This window comes from Ruditapes philippinarum, unplaced genomic scaffold (assembly GCF_026571515.1).
Source record: "Ruditapes philippinarum isolate M1 unplaced genomic scaffold, ASM2657151v2 ctg1271_1_1_1_1, whole genome shotgun sequence".
In the NCBI taxonomy this organism is placed as follows: Eukaryota; Metazoa; Mollusca; class Bivalvia; order Venerida; family Veneridae; genus Ruditapes; species Ruditapes philippinarum.
This window is the reverse complement of record NW_026862369.1, coordinates 23232-46581: the sequence shown is the minus strand read 5'-3', so window position 1 is coordinate 46581 and position 23350 is coordinate 23232. Positions and strand designations below refer to the sequence as shown.

At 31.3% G+C, this 23350-nt stretch overlaps 1 protein-coding gene across 1 annotated transcript; it reads right to left on the bottom strand.

The window, feature by feature from the left end:
• Window positions 1-317: 317 nt before the first annotated feature.
• LOC132718856 (glycerol-3-phosphate dehydrogenase [NAD(+)], cytoplasmic-like) lies at window positions 318-23086 on the bottom strand. Its single transcript, XM_060702595.1, is given in 10 exon segments — window positions 318-3531; window positions 4123-4229; window positions 4699-4808; window positions 6201-6321; window positions 7064-7176; window positions 7675-7816; window positions 8238-8336; window positions 8338-8382; window positions 9051-9228; window positions 22951-23086. Coding segments are annotated over 10 exon segments (1056 nt in total). The 5' UTR covers window positions 22995-23086; the 3' UTR covers window positions 318-3434.
• Between the last annotated feature and the right edge of the window lie 264 nt (window positions 23087-23350).

The following is a 23350-nucleotide window of genomic DNA, read 5'->3' as shown; positions in this document are numbered from 1 at the left end:
GATAGTTAAAAAAACAACATAATTAATAAATAGAAAAAAAAGGTTTAAAATAAAAGTGGGACCATGGTTTAACACCGGTTAATATAAATTTCAGTCCTTACATACCATAGATGCAGAATATTTAGAACCATTTTAAACAAGAACCTTTGAAGTGTTTATTTTAAAGAGAAAGTATGATGTGGAACAATATAAAAAAAAAAAAAATAAAAAAAAATGAAGAACAAGAGGGCCATGATGGCCCTGAGATCGCTCACCTGTATATAGCACCCCCCCCCCCCGGGGCCAATTTTTACCCAAGGGCTTTTATTTGAACAGACTTGATAGACACCCATAAGAAGATGTTTCATGCTAAACATCTAAGTTCTAGCTCATTGGGTTTTTTAAAAGAAGATTTTTAAGTATTTACTATACACATATAGTTCAAAACAATGACACCCCTGGGGCAGGGCCAGTTTTGACCCCCCGGCTTTTATTTGAACAAACTTTGTAGATATTTACTTAAAGATGTTTCATGTATAATATCTAAACTCAAGCTATTTGGGTTTTTTCAAAGAAGATTTTTAAGTTTTTGCTATACACATATAAGGAAAATCAATGACCCCTGGGGCAGGGCCAGTTTTGACCCCAGGGCTTTTATTTGAACATACTTGGTAGACACCCATTAGAACACGTTTCAAGCTAAATATCTTAGCTCTAGCTCTTTGAGTTCTTTAAAAGAAGATTTTTTAAGTTTTTACTATATGCATATAGGGAAAATCAATGACCCCCTGGGGCGGGGCCAATTTTGACCCCAGGGCTTTTATTTGAACAAACTTGGTAGACACTCATTCATTAGAAGATGTTTCATGCTAAATATCTTAGCTCTAGCTCTTTGGGTTCTTTAAAAGAAGATTTTTTAAGTTTTTACTATATGCATATAGGGAAAATCTATGACCCCCTGGGACGGGGCCAATTTTGACCCCAGGGCTTTTATTTGAACAAACTTGGTAGACATTCACTAGAAGATGTTTCATGCCAAATATCTAAGCTCTAGCTCTTAGGGTTCTTTAAAAGAAGATTTTTTAAGTTTTTACTATATGCATATAGGGAAAATCAATGACCCCCCGGGGCGGGGCCAATTTTGACCCCAGGGCTTTTATTTGAACAAACTTGGTAGACACTCACTAGAAGATATTTCATGTCAAATATCTTAGCTCTAGCTCTTTGGGTTCTTTAAAAGAAGATTTTTTAAGTTTTTACTATATGCATATAGGGAAAATCTATGACCCCCTGGGGCAGGGCCAATTTTGACCTCAGGGCTTTTATTTGAACAAACTTGGTAGACACTCATTAGAAGATGTTTCATGCTAAATATCTTAAGTCTAGTTCTTTGGGTTCTCTTAAAGAAGATTTTTTAAGTTTTTACTATATGCATATAGGGAAAATCAATGACCCCCTGGGGCGGGACCAATTTTGACCCCAGGGCTTTTATTTGAACAAACTTGGTAGACACGTATTAGAACATGTTTCATGCTAAATATCTTAGCTTTAACTCTTTTGGTTCTTTAAAAGAAGATTTTTTTAAGTTTTTACTATATGAATATAGGGAAAATCAATGACCCCCTGGGGCGGGGCCAATTTTGACCCCAGGGCTTTTATTTAAACAAACTTGGTAGACACCTATTAGAACATGTTTGATGCTAAATATCTCAGCTCTAGCTCTTTTGGTTCTTTAAAAGAAGATTTTTTAAGTTTTTACTATATGTATATAGGGAAAATCAATGACCCCCCGGGGCGGGGCCAATTTTGACCCCAGGGTTTTTATTTGAACAAACTTGGTAGACACTCACTAGAAGATGTTTCATGCCAAATATCTAAGCTCTAGCTCTTATGGTTTTTTAAAAGAAGATATTTAAAGTTTTTTCTTTCGGTTGCCATGGCAACCAGAGTTCTGCATGGAATTAAATTCTTTGAACAATTTTTAAAGGTGACCACCAAAGGAACATTCCTGTGAAGTTTGGATGAAATTGGCTTAGTGGTTTATGAGGAGATGTCATTTAAAGTAAAAGTTTACGGACGGACGGACGGCCGGCCGGACGGACGCCGGACGAAAAGCGATCACAAAAGCTCACCCTGTCACTTTGTGACAGGTGAGCTAAAAATGTTTCCCCCAAGAGGTGTGACATTTAGTGAGTAATATAAAGTATATTTCATTGAAAGAATCTAATATTTTATGAATTGCAAGAAAACAAAGACAATAAATATAATTTATGCGAAAAAGAGTGAATTTTAGCATGTAAACTAACTACACTATATCTACATAAAATCATGCAAGCCATTTACCATCCCACATACACAATAAAGTTTATATTTTATATTGATACAATACAAACTTCAACAGTAACATTTTCCCTAAATACACATACATACAGTTTATTATTAAACTGAACTTAAAGCAATAAGCTGCATACCCTTGGTTGTACAATTACTTAATACCCTTAAACAATGTATAGTAAATACTGTAAAATAAAGTTGTTATAATAACAATTTCAGTAGAATTCACGATAAGATGATAAGAACCAGACTCATATGACTGTGGTTCTTGTTTAATTCCCTGAGCACAAACATATATTGCTTAATAAAAAATTAGAAACTTAAGCAAAACGTGGCCCATTCTAAGTAACAATATTTCTAAAAGTTTAAACGTAAAATATGCGCTTATATCAAATTTGATTTATCTATACATGCACATATATGCATGATACATGATAAATATAACTTTAAGACATATGTTAGTTTGTAATGGAGTATGTAAAGAATTGCATATGAAAAAACATCTTTTTATACATCAACTTTTAGCCTGGTAGCAGCAACTGATTCTACCAATGCAACTAGTGCAGACAAAGATTGTTTGTCTAATCAAGGTCTGCATTGTCCACTATTCATTCAGTATACAATCTTGAAATTTTCAACTAAAAACTAACAAAAGGTTTTGCCCAGATTAAAAGATAAACAAGTACATTTAAGATAGTTGGCATGGTATGGGTTAAGGCACAGTGGTCCCACACTTCCTTCAAGATTGAATGATCAGTTCACAGTGATATGAACAAAATACTCACAATACTTACAACATATGTTTTTCATTCTTAACAAAACTTGCGCTATGACCTTAAATGTTTTTGTGTAAAAGTGACAAACATTTTAAGAACTTATGTAATACTATACTGAAAAGAGCAAGAACTACAATTCAAATTAAAATGATACAGACTAGCATAACTTCAGGTATTCAGGGCTACACTTACTAAACTCTTTAACATTTTGTATACATCTCTTGACTACTAAATATAAATAAAATCATCATAAAATCAATTGCTAAAAACTCCAGGTTGCCTAATAACAGAACAACAATTATATATATTTAACTATAAGAAAGTGTGTGTTTCTGTTTGCTGTTTTTACATATGCTCTGGATGGTTCTTTAAACAGTTGATAAATTCCTCTACTGGCAAGTCACCTTTGCATATTTTATGAACGGCAGTAAACATTGGGAATCTGAAAAAAGGGAGATAATTATGATCAAGTGTGGGTGGTTATAGCAAAATGAGATTGATTAAATTGATAAAACCTGTTTTTAGTTGTAGTTAATCATTCTGCATAGATAAGACGGCTATCAAGTAGGTATTAGTATTTATTTAGAAGTACTGTTAACTTGTTATCTTTTTAATGCATGCTGGACATTTTATTTAAAATTACAACCTGATAACAAATAAATTTAATAAAGATATTTATCAAATAGCCGTGCCACTTTTACGATTCCATAAAAATGGTCTTAATGTTAGCGTTATACTATAGTCCCGTCAATGAAAAATGGTTCTTTTTCACTTCAAACAGTCTTTATTTTCCGTATGTGATATTTTCCGCATGTGATATATAATATAGAATATTATATTCGTGTAAGTTTAATACTAAATTTATTGAACTTGTTGATAAAAATAATATTATTGTCGCCAGAGGCTCGCATAATATAATTGTATTCAACTCATTCAATAAATTCAGTATTGAACTTTACACTCATTTAATATCCTCTATATATTGATAGAATTCTACTGCAGTAAACAGTAAAATAACAATATAATGCCTTACTTATCTTCCATATTTTTGCTCTTTAACATAAAGTTAACCTCCTCGGCTGTCGGTGGACCTTGTAGCTTCTGTCCATTGAGCATCTCTTGTTCTAACTGCTCGATTGTCTGGAATATATAATGTCTTATATTGAAATATTATCCTACCCAATTTTTGTAATGAATTTTCCCTACTTTGAACTTGGAACATTTCATTTATAGTTTAAGGGATGTCATTGAGGAAAATAAAATGTGTATTAGCATACACATTTAGAGCTAACTTTTCCATGAAGTTAAGCAACTTAAAAAAAAGGCATAAGTGCATTTGAATTATTTGAAATCCTCAAATTTATATTAATACATATATTACCAAGATTGGCTAAATGAACATAATCAAAATACATCCTTATAATATCTTGAGATCATTAAATTTTACAGCTGCTTACAAAACTTTTTTATTTTGCTGACAGAGCATGTTCAAGTTGATGTATACAAGAAAAAAACCCAAAGATTAACTGACAGCCAGTATATAACTTATAACTTGTAAATGATTATGTGTCACATATGAAAAAATAAGCTATCAAAACAAACAACATACCTTTCCTGCTTTAACAAAAGCAGCTGCTACTCTCCTATTTCTGCCTGCATAACAAGTAGTTACTAAATCAGCTACACCACAACTCTCTAAAAATGTACTCTGCGTCGATCCTAAAATAAAAACATAAAAAATTTGGAAAGTTTTGCAATGTAGTATATACTGAATACATTTTTTTGTTAGGCTTTATGTCACACAAAAAATGTATAGGTCATAGGGCGACTTAATACTTTACTGGTAGAAGTAGACCTTTGTAGCCTGGGTTCCGATCTATTGATTTTTTTTTACCTGCTTCTGTTCGGCAAATGTACATTTTAAAAACACGAATGAATATGAAATAGCCTATATGTTATGAATAAGGAAAAAATATCAACACCTAAATCCCATGGCTAAGACCTCAGGTGCCTCTCCAAGCATTATTTCAGGCACGAACAAGCACCTGAGTAGAACCACCAATGTTCTAAAACCTAGCTGGATAGTTTTCCAAAACATTAAAGGAACTGAAACCAGTAGCAGTGAGGGGCAAGTTGTGTGAAGTATTCGACTACAGACGCCCCTTTAACCGAATTCAAAACATGATAATGTTTACAAATCTAAATACTTGAAAATTAGAAACTTGGAAAGAAATGTGTATTCTTTTTTTTTCGTTAGGTTTTATGTTGCACCAACTTTGTATAGGTCATACGACGAATTCAAAGATTTTCTGCCATAGGAAGACCTCAGGTGCTCTTCCATGCATTATTTCAGGCACAAACTGGAACCTGAGTAGAACCACTGATGTTCCTTAAGCTAGCTGGATAGCTTGCTCGAATGAAAGAATCCAAAGTCCTTATCAGGATTTGAACCCACAGCAGTGAGGTGCAAGTGGTTTGTAGTCAACAACTTGTGTATTCCTATTACCTGTAATTTTTTTTTACAAATCTTCTTACATAACTGATATAATATGTCAGCAATTTGACAGAGTTATAAATATTTCACAACATATAAAAACCTACATGACTGATGATCAGACAGAAGATTTATTTCCTTGTTTTTTTTAGCAAGCTTATTTCTTGGAAATGTGCATTAAAAGAACTGCATCAAAAAAAATCCTTGGCAGTTTGCCAAGTTAGAACAATGTAATAATGTTAATGGAATAGTGTTATTCACATTTTTGCAATTTAGATCATTTAGTAGTAGTATGCTCATGTAACTTCTATCTTTAGATATAGAACACTACAGGTGATAGATAACACTTCAATTATTAAATCTCATTCACCAAATATCTCTTTAAGTACAATCTGAATATAAAAGCTAAACTCTTAACCAAGCCTTTAACACTGGTATGGAGCCAGGCCAGCCTGCATGACCCTGCAGTGTAACAAAACTCTAACCTGTTTAAAGACTATCTTCATATTCTTATCTTCATATCCCAAAAATTGAAAATGGACAGTTCCAAAAATGGCAGCTGGAAAAATCCACTTTATAAATTCAGCAAGTTAAAAGTTAATTAAACTACAACTAACCATGCCAGAAAGCTTCACAGAATTTCACCATTTCCATAAGACCTAGACGAATCACAGCTGCCTTTGTGTTATCACCATACCCTAAACCATCAGCAAAACCTGCTCCTGTTGCTACTATGTTCTGTAAACAATAAAATATTCAATATCAAAATATATCATAATTGTTATTATACTTACATTTTAATGAATAAATTTACAATCTTAAAGTTTTCAGGTTTTCACATATATCAACATAATTTAGGGCAAATAGCAATATGGATATTTCAAATATACTTAGGGTGAAAAAGACACAAGGTTTGAGTTAAATATTTTATATATACAAGATGGCATGTTAAAGAAACATTAAATAACAGATCCAGTCAACTGTGACCCTGGCCCCAATTCTAAGAAAATAACAGGGAAATTGGATTCACAGACACATGGTAAAACTATTGCCATGCATGGACAGTGAAATGGTAAAAATTTGCACTACACATCCTGTGCTACAAGTTTGCCATTGTCATATCCATCTGCTATTTTGGCATCAAAACAATACCAAAGCAGTGAACTTGCAGACTTTGCCCTTTTTCCACACCACCACCTGCCCTGCCCACCTCTGGGGACTGGGGAAGTGGGTGAGGGGGAGTAGGGTTGTAACAGACAATTGCATTACCTGCTTTGATTTAATTTTTATTTTTTGGTTCAAATGAAAACAGTATGCATATAAACAGCATTTTCCAAATTTTAAAATGGTAACAAAATGACATTTTCATGATGACAGGTAAAACCACCTGATTTCCCTGTAGTATGTGAATATTTATTAGGAAAACCTATAATTACAGTTTGGTTAATGTATTTTCATTGTTAAGGAGTAATAAACGCACCTTTAATGCTCCACACAGTTCTACAGTATCCTCATCTTCACAGACAACTATACGGAAATAATCTGCTTGAAACATTTTCTTCAATAATAATCCCTGAGACTTATCTTTAATACCTGTAACAAATAAAAGCTAATTTTTAAGAAGTTCTTATATAGATATTTAAGTGAACTTGCTTACCTGGTTAATGATTCATGTCCTTAATTTTTTATAATATGCTCGACTCACATTAACTCCAGGAATCTCTTCTTTTTTTATTTTAAGGGGTTTTCAACAATCAAATGCTCAAATTAAGCAAAAAACAGCATAGTCCTTGATCAGATAACAGAGCCGAACTTAATAGTGCTATCATAAGTAAGTATTGCCAGTAACATTCCCTTCTAAAAAGATTTCATCATACAAAAGAAAAAAATATTCTAAGGTAACAGACAAAACATTTGTCATCAGATGCCTGGTACCAAATCAACTGATTTTTAATAGAAATCTCAAGTAAAAGCCCACATTTGGTACAGACAATGTATCTGAGCTCCCTTATTTTGTTTACAAATTATGCATTTATATAGATAGTCATATTTCAATATAATTGTAAATCACACAAATTAATATAGACTTACCTATTGTGGCTTCACAATAATTTTCTGACGCAACTTCATTTGCAATATTGGCACCCATTAATACAGCACAGGGTATCTCTAATGTATTTACTACTTCTTCTGATATAAGGGCAATTCCACCACCTTCTTTCATTGAAAATCCCTTAAAATAAGAATATTTCACACTATAATACAGGAAAATATTTATTTCTTTAATTACTGATCAATTAACCATGAGACCAATTGCAGAAACCTTCAGCGGACAAAAAAGGCCAGTCTGTGCTCAAAAATGATGTCATTTTTGAGCATTTTAGAATGAAACTACATTCCTATTGGCCTTCGGGTACCTGCCATATGCAGCAAACTTGGCAAGCCTTATTTTACTAGCCCAAAGGGCAAGATCTGAGGACAGATATTCTGATCCGAAACTGCAACATATGACATAATATTAATATGTTCCACAAAATTATGCATTTATCACTGCAAAAGCAGGCAAAACAAATTTATTTCAAATGTCTATCTTAATCAAAACTTGATTGCATGTTTTGACATGATTATATATTTCAAGTGAAAATACTACTTACCTTAATTAATGAAACACCTAAGGCTGATTTTTTAATTGTTCCCTTTAGTTGATGAACAAACTTGCTTGGCAAGAACTGATGTGGTATCACAAATATGAAAAATATCAGCATCTTTTGCTGACTCAACAAGATCTGGAACAGCTATCTAAAAGAGAATATAAATAACACATTTTTTTACATTGAATTATATCATATATATATAATATATATAATATGACAATATTCAGCTAAAACCAAGATATTTATTGTATACATTCAACTATCTGATTTGAATACAACAATCACTTTTATAGTCACTATTAGCATTTAATGACAGAACATTTCATCCCAGTGTTCTCAATAATTTCTTTTATTGGCTGGTTTTTACGTCACACCAAAGCTGTAAAGGACTTTCCAAGATTGACTGGTAGAGGAAGACAATGCATTCAGGCACCTAAGTAGAACCAGCGACGTTCTGTAAGCTTGCTTGACAGTTTCTTGACATGAAATAATCAAAGTCCCTTGTTCAGGACTCAATCTTATGATGGTGATGGGCTAGTGGTTTGAAGTCTATGTCCTTAACCACACCGTCAGGATGCCCGTTTCACAATAACTTTAAATGCAACATCACTTAAAGAGATACATTTGTTTTGCTTACAATAAATTCTTCCAACCTATAATACATATAACTTAAGGGCAGCATTACAAATGCATATGGATATCTAAAGTAGAAAGCAGAATCCATTAAAAGACAGCTTCCACTCATTGGTATAAATCTTATCTTGTTTTCCTTCCATTCATTTTCTACCAAATTTCATTATCTAAATAACTCACCACATTTGTTGGTATTTTATGTCCTGGCAGGTATTTAACATTTTCATGATCTGTGTTAATGATTTCTGTAAGTTTTCTACCATTAACATCCTCCTCAAACACCCACATCTTAATCTCTGTCTCAAAATCATCCAACTTTTGTACATTGTTTCCTACCACTTTAGCAATAGCTGACCCCCTGAAGAAGATAGAAAATGTATATTTATATGCTAATATCATAGTGTAAAGTAAAAGTGCTAAATAATTTAGAGTAAAATAACCCAGAAAAGGATCTTATATAACATTCATTGCAATTTTACATAGACTTGCATTAAACTTTTACCAGAAATGTTACATGGCTTGACAAAACATCAGTGTATGAAATTTTTCTAGACTTAAGTTGGTCCATTTTTAATATTTATAAGTGTTTATGACTAATGATTACTCATGTCAGATCCTATATTACTCTTGCATTAAATCTGTGAACACAAGTGTACATTGACAGAGTAGGAAACATGCATTAAAAATCATTCAAGCAAATGTATCATTTTTTTTAACATGTGTGACTCAGGTTGCCATGCAAAAGTAGCTGACTGCAATGATGGCCCCATATAAATATAACTGTCAAAAGACATCACACTCTTCTGTTGGAAGCATTATAAATTTTTGCGGGCTCAGGCTTTATGTGCTCTCATGTTTCTGCAGATGTATAGGTGTTTTTGAACCCTCTAATACATATGTGTAAGAATATAATACAATGTTAGTTGTATATAAACATATACTTTCTCAATGAATGTTATATCAATTTAATATATCAGCCTTGCCAGGCTAAAATTTCTTAAAACTAGAGGATGCTTTTGTAAAAAAGCGCATGTCTCCCCCACTGCTGAGAATAACTGTGAATGGAAACAGGAATGGAACTGGAGAAATCCGGAAATGAGAAAATGACCAATGGTCACTGTGACCTTAACCTTTGACCTACTGACCCCATAAACAAGAGGGATCATCTGCTCAATAAGACCAATCATCCTATGAAGTTTGAGGGTTGTAGGTCTAAAGGAACTCTAGTTATCATCCGGAAAGGAGAAATTAACCAACGGTCGCTGTGTGACCTTGACCTTTGACCTACTGACCATTAAAACAATAGGGATCATTTGATTAATAAGACCAATCATCCTATGAAGTTTGAGGGTTGTAGGTCAAAAGGAACTCTAGTTATCATCCGGAAATGAGAAATTGACCAACGGTCACTGTGACCTTGACCTTTGAACCTACTGACCCCAAAAACAATAGGGGATCATCTGCTCTATAAGACCAATCATCCTATGAAGTTTTGAGGGCTGTAGGTCAAAAGGAACTCTAGTTATCATCCGGAAACGAGAAATTGACCAACGGTCACTGTGACCTTGACCTTTGAACTACTGACCCAAAACAATAGGGATCATCTGCCTCAATAAGACCAATCATCCTATGAAGTTTGAGGGTCTTGTAGGTCTAAAGGAACTCTAGTTATCATCCGGAAACGAGAAATTGACCAACGGTCAGTGTGACCTTGACCTTTGACCTACTGACCCCAAAAACAATAGGGATCATCAGCTCTATAAGACCAATCATCCTATGAAGTTTGAGGGCTGTAGGTCAAAAGGAACTCTAGTTATCGTCCGGAAACGAAGAATGGACGGACTGACGGACTGACGGACGGACGGACTGACGGACGGACAGGGCAAAAACAATATGTCTCCCCCCGAGGTGGGGGAGACATAATTATGAAATAAATCCTTCACATTTATCATTTTTTTATAAATAGGTCAAATTTTTTTATCAAATCTGCACAGGATGACACCTGAATTGAATTTTATTTTAATGTTACCTGTAAACTTACAGTTTAAGGCACTTGATTTGCAACTCTTAATATTGCTTTATATCAAATATATTTCACAATAAATGTTATGACAGACTTATTTTCTTAAAAAATATGTAAAGTACATGTAATGCAATAATTAAAGAAATTATGCATAACACACACCAAAACCTTTCAATAAGGGTTCGTTTCAGTATACATCATGCTTTTTTATGAAGTTTTATAAAATTATATATATCTAAATATATAATTAGTCTACATATATTTTTTTCAGGACTTATAATTTAATCAGCTATCAATTAAACTTTTTCATTGTCAATTATTAATGAATTTACAGTTCCCCAAAGTTTGTCTGCCAATGAAATCTCTCTATTTTGTTAAAAATTTTCCAAAATATTTACCAAACAGTGCTGTAACTCAACTGTATATATTAAATTTATATGTTAAATGAGCAGATTTAATGGACTCCACCTATTTACATGATGCACTCAAATTTGAATGGGCGGGCTAACAGTTGTAAGTCAGTTATAGGTTATATACAAAGTTTTAAGAAAAAGAAACTTATTTTCTTGAAACTCTGTATATACTAGGGCTGGGGCGAGTATCGGAGTACTCGGATAATCACGAATCAAAGTGAAAAATCGAGTTTGAATATTCGTAAGCCCAGAGATTGTGGATTGCGATCTTATTTTTTTTTATATACATTCACTGTTTCTCACACTCATAAAATCGAGAAAATAACAATTTGAGTTAATTCTATGAAGTTTACCTAAATACTATTTGCCGGTTAAAGACCAGGTAGTATGATGCTTAGCCAGGAAGTAATATGTTTCAAAATAAAACAAAACAAAAATACTCATCCAAAGTATAACAAGAGCTGTCGGTAGGACAGCAACACTCGACTATTCTTAGTGCTTGATAGTAAAAAAAATGCTTGATACAGTTACCTCCTCCTGTCTACAGGTTGGGGTCATGATGGTGAACAAGTGTGCAAAGTTTCAAAGCCATATGTCTATGGACTTTGAAAATATTTGAACTATTACAAAAACTTTAACATAAGTGGTTACGCCGACGCCGACGCTCGGGTGACTGCAATAGCTCTACTTATTCTTATCGAATAGTCGAGCTAAAAACATACAGCTAGTTTATATCTTATATGTTTAATGTTTAGAATTGTTGTTTTTTTTAAAATAAACATGTTTTTATAACTAATGTACATGTTTTTATGGGTGTCTTGATAACAACAGATTTGTGGTTCGATTTGTGAATCGTAAGTGCTGAATCGTGGTTCGGATCGGATCGTCACTTATCCGACGATCCACACCCCTAGTATATACCCTAAAACATACACTTAATGTGCCAGGACACAGGTATTATTTGTGTATGTATGAAGCTGAACAATCAGGTTTTGTGTATGTATGAAGCTGAACAATCAGGTTACTTGACTTTTATTCAGAATAATCAACCTGTGCATTATCAATACATTTTAGGGGTGTATTAGGGAATTTTTAATGGTTTATTTTGCAGCAAGCATTGTTGCTTATATGGATCACTACACTAAAACTGTACCCATGCATCTTCTATTTAGCAGTAGTTTGTCCATCATAAGCAAATTTTGTTTAACAAGCAGAAACAGTTGTAATAATAGTTTGAAACCATCTATATTTATAACTTGACCTATAAACGTTAACAATCTTTTCTACCTGATTATATAATCTGTCCTCCTTTAGGATAATTCAATGACAACACTAAAATCTTAATCTGTTTACCAATATATTTGAAATACAGATAAAAACGTCTAGACATGATTACACACTGCCTCAGTTTTATCATGACTCTATATATATATAATCAGTACAATATGAAATTGATAGTAATCCATTCTATTTTTGAAATTATTCTGTTCAAGTTCTGACACATTCAAAGCAAAGGTATTATCATATTTCCTGTACTTATTTTATGTAAGTATAAGCAGAGATATTTTAACAAATAACCGACCAATGTTGGTATATATCGCTGTGCTGAGTAAATGAAAAAGATTTCAACAGTGTTGGATCACTTGTATATAACCTCAGGGCCCTGCTAGCCTAATAAGACCATTTTTGCAATGCAACAGTATACAAAATATCTAGATATGGTTTCATATAATGCTCATCCCTGGCTTTTACAAAGTTAGACATAAAAAGTTTATTCCTATACAAAAAAAACTTAATATTAAGAGTGAACAACAAATAGAACTATATTTGATCCCAGAGGGATATTGTGAGAGGAATATTGTGATCAATTTTGTTGAGGACAAAAAGCAATGTCAAATACGTGAAGTCAGGGCCTTGTTAATACAAATAAGAAGTATAAAATGAGTTTTTACATACAAGCCAATTCTATAAAGGATTATATATAACTTTTGTACTGACATTAGGCCATCTCAAAAGCTAACCATTCTAGAGGTTTCATGCACAGATTTATATAAATAAAAGAAAAAAATCTGCAAATCTCAAAGCAGCAAAAGAAAAAAACCGAGCTTTAATTAGTAATTTATATCCTGTTCAAAAAGAATTTGTACATTGTTGTTTACATCTCTCTTGAAGACATGACTGTCTAATTTCACAGACATTGAAGTAGTTATATTAAGAGGATTGAAGACAATGTAAAGGGCAAATCAATCTCTAGACTACACTAAATCAATAAGAAGATTATAAGTCTGAGTGTTTACAGGCTAAAACAAAACCAAATCAGTACATGTACATGTACACACTATCAAATAAAATGATTTTATTGTTTATAAATTCATTGAAACTGTATATAATTATGTATATTTTGATAGAGGCTCATAGGGAAGACTAAGGGCTTGCCTAACTATGCCGCCTCTTCAAATACAGTTATTATTATCACTTGCCAAAATAACATTCCTCCAAAACAAAATCATGAACGTCTTTTTCTGATTCAAAATCTGCTACATTATATTCTGTTCTCAAATTCAGCATCTTAAAAATAATTATGCATTATTTTGTTTGATTTGGGTTTTACGTCACACCGACACAGTATAGGTCATTTGGCGACGTTCCAGCTTTACTAGTGGAGGAAGACCTCAGGTGCCCCTCCGTGCATTTTTTCAGGCATGAACGGGCACCAGAGTAGAACCACCGACCTTCCATAAGCTAGCTGGATATAGCTTAAACATAACACTCCAAAGTCCCTGTAGGGATTCGAACCCACAGCGGTGAGGGGCAAGTGGTTTGAAGTCAACGACCTTAACAACTCAGACATGGACGCCCAAATTATGCATTATTCATATTGGTAAACTTTCCTATATTTGTCAACTCTATTACACTAAAATATATTACACAATCACTTCTAAAGGCACTTTTTTTGCCTCTTTAAACATAACAATATAGTCAGTTGAATAAAGATACTGATACCAATATATCAAGTAACTCAAATTGTTGTAACATTTTCAATTGTCCCATTCTTTTCAATAATTGGTTCAACTTCATACAAATTTTGAAGTTTTAAAAATAAAATATACTGTCCATATCTATCCAACCTTAGAGGTTAGTATTTCAGTATTTTTTTTATTGGAGATAAAACATAATATATGACTATATCTGTACAATCTTTGAGAAACATAAATCATATCATCACCTGTAGTTTATCTATAAAAAAAGACAGCTCCAGTCCTTTATCAATGACAATTTCTATAATTTAGTGTCACAATGCCCTACAATATCACCCATTAAACTAAAAATATCACATATTTGTTATGATAAGGTGTTTCCTATCAAGATTGGATAAATGTTAAAAATGGCCACAATGATTAGCATTCCTATGAATATTAATAGAGACAGATAGGTGTTGAAAATTTATCTAAATATCAAAGCATTCATTGTCATCATGAATTGCAATCAATACTGTGTAATCCAGAGCACCAATTTTCCAAATGAGTTTAAACAAAATTTAAAATAAGAACATTTTCAAGATATAATGACACAAATGTCATTCATTATATCAAGTTTCAGTAAACGAAAACCATACAAATTTTGTTTAGAAGTTTTATCAACTAAAATAATAAAGCACAAACACTATTTAGCATAACATTGGTATGTATACTGTAGCTGTGATTGAAAGAAACAGTATTGATATATGATTTAATTTTTTGCCTAATGTTAATCGCTCGACAAAAGAGATTTGCATGTACTGATAATTTTGACTTATTAATAAAATGTCTAGGTGCACATGTCTTAAACTATGCTGTTGATACTTCAATCATGGATTAAAATCATTATGTTATTCATAATAATGTATTTCATAATTCAGCAATGACAAAAAATGGTTAGAAAAACCATGCTGAGGGCATTCACAAAAATTAATGTACAAACAAAAGGCATAATTTTATGCACAGAACATGTATTTTACGAAATAATGAAAACAAGTACATGTGCAATTAAAGCCAATGTATGAAAATGAAGTATGAATAAATAATTCCCAACATTCATGTACATGTATCACAGTGTATTGTTGATAATTATGTCATGTGATATATCATATACATGCATGGGGAGAAAATCAATGATAGTTCTATTAGTATCATGTTAATTCAAACTTCTCTTTTTGCATATCATTAAATATTTATAAATAGCAAGACAAATTCTTGTATTTCCATTTATTCAAATGAATATATGACATTACTTTTAATAAATCATCAGGAACATCTACTGTTTTTGCTTTTTTTTTCAAATTTTAAATGATAAATATATAATTCAATTAAATGAACTTGGAAACCAAATTCATGTTAAAGTTTCACCGCAAGAGAATATCTTAGTTAGCTGAACCATTAGCCTTTCCATAACCTTTCATTACATTTATTTACACAATTCATATGTTAATAAATGTGTTAGGACTTTTTTATTCTGATTCTTAGGAATTTCTTCTGTTGTAACAGGGAAGTTGTTAACCTACCTACTTAATGTTAACTTACCTAGTAACAACGATAGGTAACATAAATTAGTGAATATCACAGTTACCATTTTTTCTATTTTATAAATCAATGTTCACCAAGTCTTAAATTCCCTATCAAGACAACATCCTATTTAGGGTAAGAATATCAAAATAATAAAAGTCTTGATAATCAGTGCGTAACTTATAGTAATTTACAATAATTGATTATTTTTTTACTCTTGAAAAAAAAAATGACTGTGTGTCAAGGCTATAGATAGTAGAGAAAGTCGGTTAGTTTGTGATAACTATATTTAAATGGTAAAAGTAAGACATTGCATGGTAAATATGACTGACCTCAATTGAATCTGATCTGTTTGATTTCTGATATGCATTAAGTGTTTCATAAATATTTCTACCATATCAAATGATCAGCATAAATCAGGTTACAGTCAGTCTTTTTTATTATCTTGTTTAAAATCATGAAACATGCATGAAATACAACACTGCCAAAGAAAGTTATAGAAAAGTATAAATCAATCAAATAATCCATCAATAAGTTATATCAAAATTAAGACTTAAATATCAATGAATATTTGCCGAGACAATGTTATAACATGTAGTGACTAGTAAATACAAAAAAAACCCACTGACTTTGTTTCATCCTACAGAACCACATTTTCAATTATTAAATAATTCATAATGTTACATTAACATTGAGTCTTACATGTACTTAATTAAAAGTTAAATCATTTGAAAGCAAGACTTTTCAAAATATCCTTCAGAAAAGTCAATACTGAATAGTTACATACAAGTACACATAAGTGTGATCAAGATAATAATAATAATTAATTTCCTTTTTATAAATAACTGCCTTTGTGATCATCTTAAGTCATTTGGTAAGATAACAAAATTTACTTAGAACTTTAAAACTGTACTGTACATTTACTGCATTGATAGGGATTTCCATGAACATAGTAATTTTACCACCAACAAGGACTTTTAAAGTATTGTTTCACACATGATAAATGCTTAAAACCTACTTACATACATGAACTAAACCACCTAGATGTCTTTTTACAGAATGTTATTTTCGACTTCTTATTGAGTAGGTATGTGCATATTTGTCAAGTATACTGAGCAACATGGCTATAATTCTGTAGGAAATGTTACCCTCTACAGAAATAACAGATGCCAACATTAATTAGTCTTTTTTTTCATTTCAAGATTTAATAATTTATCATGATGAAAAAGAGAACCAATATATTAAAACATAATAAAATAACCAGATAATCAGGTTGTTGTGGACCATTACCAAATAAGAATGCCTTTTACGTTTCATATAAAGAAAAATTAAAAAATATTATCAATCACAATGTCAATTAGCTTTTATTCAATTTCATATCTCAATGTACAGAGTCAATTCATAAGTGATGATTCATTGGCTCAAGAGATAATTTTTCAGGGCACTGACTTAGTATTTACTCATTGAACCTTTTGTTAATGAGTAAAACTTGAAATCTGACATCTGGCAGGAGTACTTTTTCTTGCCTGAGAAATTCAAAGTATAATGAGCATTTAAGTTTAACATCTGACCAAAGACAATTGATGATTAATATTTTTTTTTTGCTTTGACAGATCTGACAATGTAAGTGAACAAAATTTTTCAAAGAAACTTTTTTATCACAGACTGCATGCAGGGGGCATGTGTCTGCTGCTCACAAATGGCTATGTCAAAGATACCATTTACAATAACGTTTAGGGGTTGAAAATATGAATCAATAGTTTTTAATATTTACAGAGATATTCACAGGATATTTAGGAAATTGCATCAATTGCACAACCATAATATAGATTTACAGAAACAACTGAATTATTATTAAGGAGCCACAAGATGCAAGTTTGCAACTCATTTAGACAATGACGTCCGATGATCTACCTAAACTGAAACATTATTAAATCATTTCTATGGACAATATAGATGTAATAGATTTGTAATAAATTTTTTATCTTGATCACTTTCAGCAGGCATTGAAGATTTTTTTTAATGATGCAGCACAGCTGTTTTTACTGATTGCATAAGCACCCTATTGGGTTCACATAGATATAAATTAAAGTATGTGGGTCAACTTCCAATGGTAGATCAAAATATTTTTTAAATAATAATGTAAATAACACAAAATTACGGCTTAAGAAAACTACTTAAATTATTAAAGATGAACTTATTTCTGATAGATCTGTCCAATATCTTTTCATAATATAAATGGCCGAATATCATCCGTAAAATTATTTAGAAAAAATATACATTAAATTACCATTCTTTGTGAAAATATAAATTAAGACGTGAAAGTTACTGACTTCATCATTTCATTTATTGTTATTTGCAATGTGATGTATGGCTCACCTCAACAGTGTGTATAGGCTAGCTGTGACTCACATACAGCTAGAACTTTTGGCTAGCAGTAAGGGCCTGTTAGGCTATCCACTTCCAAAATATACGCTTACAGAAATAAACAAATCATTATTTTTTACATCCATAATATATCAAAAAAAATTTCAATTTCCTAGACATATTTATATAAGACTGCACTGACATGTATGTTACAAGTACATGTAATAGAATCCCTTCAAAAACGTTATTTTCAAAATAATCTTATTTTCAAGAATAGCTGGGTCGAACAGACACGGGACGAAACTGTCCGTAATTCCAAATCGAACTGGTAAAATAACTCCGAGAAGAAAGTTAAAAATGAATGTTAAAATAAAAATTTCATACCAATTTCCAGATCCAAACTATACAGATTCTTTCTTTTCAGTCATTTTTGACTTGAATTCCCTAAAACTATTCAATGACAAGACCGACGCTAGCTGTGGTAAAAAATTACTGCTGCACCGTTTGAAGCGCGTGAGAAGAACAAAATGTAAAATTTCTAAATATACGGAATTCCGCGAAATCGTATTACATTTTGTGTTCATCAAAATGATTTTTCAAGGCTATATTACAACAAATTGTTAACGTTCTATGATTAACCAAATAAAATATGCATTGAATTTTCAGCTACATCTCGCTATTTTTAGAATGCAACTTCCTAGATCGGCTGTTTAATTATTATATGTGCATATCTTTACTACCAGATCAATAAAATTTATATGAATTCTATTTATTTCCAAATCTACATATGAACAACAACAGTCTTGTTTAGGTTAATAAGCCTTTGGTCTGACACAGAAATAACTACAACATCTCAGTACAGTTGTACAGTACCAATAACAATAACAATAATAACAATACAATGACGGACATTGATTTATAAATCTATTCACTATCAACATATTGTAGCATATATGTATTATCAGATTGGTATGATACCTGAAGACCTAGATTCTTAGTAGTACAGTACATGTACATGTAATGCTAACCTTATACACATACAAGTACACATGTAACATACATGTAATGTAACGCAAAGCTTTGCATCGAAAATGAAATTACAAGGCCAATATTGCTACTGCTAAATTCTATAGCATGAGCGTTCATTGAAATGGTAAGCTATGAAAGTTATAAAGACACGCATACATATATGCAAGTCGTAGACAATAACTACTCTTCTTGTGAGTCAACAATGCGTGTCTCAAGTATGACACAAACAAGGGATATAATCATGGTAATTATTGTATAAACAACTATCAAGAGTTCTAAACCTTTAGTTTTTGCTACACTATAACTGTAAAACGCTTTGGAATTTAACAAAAATTAACTACAAAAAGCATATCCATTACACTTAATTTCCTATTTTGATACATCTTAAACACAACAGTTAAAAATGTTTGTATACATACAATCACATTCATTACATGTGTCTATTTTGTGACAAAAAACTGTGATTTTTTTATATTTATGGTATAGAAATTCCATTTAAAATTTTTGATTTTGAGAAACGAAAAAAAAAGCACTATAAAAGGATTAGCATCTTAATTACTAAACTGGTCCTTGTTGTTTGACACAACGAAAAGAATAAAAGTACAGTTAACATGATACATTTAAATGATACTAAACAACGTTTGAAACTAGGAAAATGATAATGTTTGTGTTCACCATAAAACATCTGAAAATTCTTATAGAATTTACAACGGTAAAAGAAACTTGATTAATACAAATTTGAGTCTAACGACATAGGTATGTATTTCTTTCTAAGTTTGTATTTAATAGAAAAAGAAAGATAATTAATACAGTTTTTAATCTAACGGAATACTAGTAGTTATGTATTCTTTTGCATTTAATTACAAGGGAGAAACTTAAAACAATTTTGAGTCAAATGATATCTGGGACATACAATTTGTACTGAATGAAAGTTAATTATTTCTCTGAGTTATATACATATAATAGGGTTTACTACTATTTTAAACATCGTATTGTAGTAAGTTTCACAGATTTGCATTTTCTGTAAATAGAAACATGTAGTAAGATTTGAATTATGAAATTCTAATCTTACTTTTGTTTTGCATACCGTGAATTTGTTCTACAGTCGTTCTGTATCAATTTCTAAATTTCTAGTTTTGACAGGGAGTCTATGATTTTTTTCTGTAATTAAGCGTGTCTAACTTAGATATTTCCTTACATAAAAAGTCTTTTACAATGAATTATTATTTTTTGGCTTTAAAAAATACTTCCACCTACATACTATACGTGAATAGTAATCGGTTTTTGTTCGATATAGTCATGAAATATAAATATAAATATTTATGGAATTAGTATTGTCAATTTAAAAATAGATATAGATCTGATTTAAGTGTATGCACATCCGTTTTTACTTCAAAGTCTGAGTAAAACTGACTTGCACTGAATGAAGATATATTTTGTACAGTAAGGTTCTGTCGCAAATGAATTAGTTTAAGATATCGAACCCATTTCCTGATTATTTTATGTTGTTTAACCGATATTTAAACTGTGCCCTAAAAGGTTATAACATGTAGTGACTAGTAAATACAAAAAAAACCCACTGACTTTGTTTCATCCTACAGAACCACATTTTCAATTATTAAATAATTCATAATGTTACATTAACATTGAGTCTTACATGTACTTAATTAAAAGTTAAATCATTTGAAAGCAAGACTTTTCAAAATATCCTTCAGAAAAGTCAATACTGAATAGTTACATACAAGTACACATAAGTGTGATCAAGATAATAATAATAATTAATTTCCTTTTATAAATAACTGCCTTTGTGATCATCTTAAGTCATTTGGTAAGATAACAAAATTTACTTAGAACTTTAAAACTGTACTGTACATTTACTGCATTGATAGGGATTTCCATGAACATAGTAATTTTACCACCAACAAGGACTTTTAAAGTATTGTTTCACACATGATAAATGCTTAAAACCTACTTACATACATGAACTAAACCACCTAGATGTCTTTTTACAGAATGTTATTTTCGACTTCTTATTGAGTAGGTATGTGCATATTTGTCAAGTATACTGAGCAACATGGCTATAATTCTGTAGGAAATGTTACCCTCTACAGAAATAACAGATGCCAACATTAATTAGTCTTTTTTTTCATTTCAAGATTTAATAATTTATCATGATGAAAAAGAGAACCAATATATTAAAACATAATAAAATAACCAGATAATCAGGTTGTTGTGGACCATTACCAAATAAGAATGCCTTTTACGTTTCATAATAAGAAAAATTAAAAATATTATCAATCACAATGTCAATTAGCTTTTATTCAATTTCATATCTCAATGTACAGAGTCAATTCATAAGTGATGATTCATTGGCTCAAGAGATAATTTTTCAGGGCACTGACTTAGTATTTACTCATTGAACCTTTTGTAAATGAGTAAAACTTGAAATCTGACATCTGGCAGGAGTACTTTTTCTTGCCTGAGAAATTCAAACTATAATGAGCATTTAAGTTTAACATAAACTTGACCAAAGACAATTGATGATTAATTTTTTTTTTTGCTTTGACAGATCTGACAATCTAAGTGAACAAAATTTTTCAAAGAAACTTTTTATCACAGACTGCATGCAGGGGGCATGTGTCTGCTGCTCACAAATGGCTATGTCAAAGATGCCATTTACAATAACGTTTAGGGGTTGAAAATATGAATCAATAGTTTTTAATATTTACAGAGATATTCACAGGATATTTAGGAAATTGCATCAATTGCACAACCATAATATAGATTTACAAAAACAACTGAATTATTATTAAGGAGCCACAAGATGCAAGTTTGCAACTCATTTAGACAATGACGTCCGATGATCTACCTAAACTGAAACATTATTAAATCATTTCTATGGACAATATAGATGTAATAGATTTGTAATAAATTTTTTATCTTGATCACTTTCAGCAGGCATTGAAGATTTTTTTTAATGATGCAGCACAGCTGTTTTTACTGATTGCATAAGCACCCTATTGGGTTCACATAGATATAAATTAAAGTATGTGGGTCAACTTCCAATGGTAGATCAAAATATTTTTTAAATAATAATGTAAATAACACAAAATTACGGCTTAAGAAAACTACTTAAATTATTAAAGATGAACTTATTTCTGATAGATCTGTCCAATATCTTTTCATAATATAAATGGCCGAATATCATCCGTAAAATTATTTAGAAAAAATATACATTAAATTACCATTCTTTGTGAAAATATAAATTAAGACGTGAAAGTTACTGACTTCATCATTTCATTTATTTGTTATTTGCAATGTGATGTATGGCTCACCTCAACAGTGTGTATAGGCTAGCTGTGACTCACATACAGCTAGAACTTTTGGCTAGCAGTAAGGGCCTGTTAGGCTATCCACTTCCAAAATATACGCTTACAGAAATAAACAAATCATTATTTTTTACATCCATAATATATCAAAAAAAATTTCAATTTCCTAGACATATTTATATAAGACTGCACTGACATGTATGTTACAAGTACATGTAATAGAATCCCTTCAAAAACGTTATTTTCAAAATAATCTTATTTTCAAGAATAGCTGGGTCGAACAGACACGGGACGAAACTGTCCGTAATTCCAAATCGAACTGGTAAAATAACTCCGAGAAGAAAGTTAAAAATGAATGTTAAAATAAAAATTTCATACCAATTTCCAGATCCAACTATACAGATTCTTTTCTTTTCAGTCATTTTTGACTTGAATTCCCTAAAACTATTCAATGACAAGACCGACGCTAGCTGTGGTAAAAAATTACTGCTGCACCGTTTGAAGCGCGTGAGAAGAACAAAATGTAAAATTTCTAAATATACGGAATTCCGCGAAATCGTATTACATTTTGTGTTCATCAAAATGATTTTTCAAGGCTATATTACAACAAATTGTTAACGTTCTATGATTAACCAAATAAAATATGCATTGAATTTTCAGCTACATCTCGCTATTTTTAGAATGCAACTTCCTAGATCGGCTGTTTAATTATTATATGTGCATATCTTTACTACCAGATCAATAAAATTTATATGAATTCTATTTATTTCCAAATCTA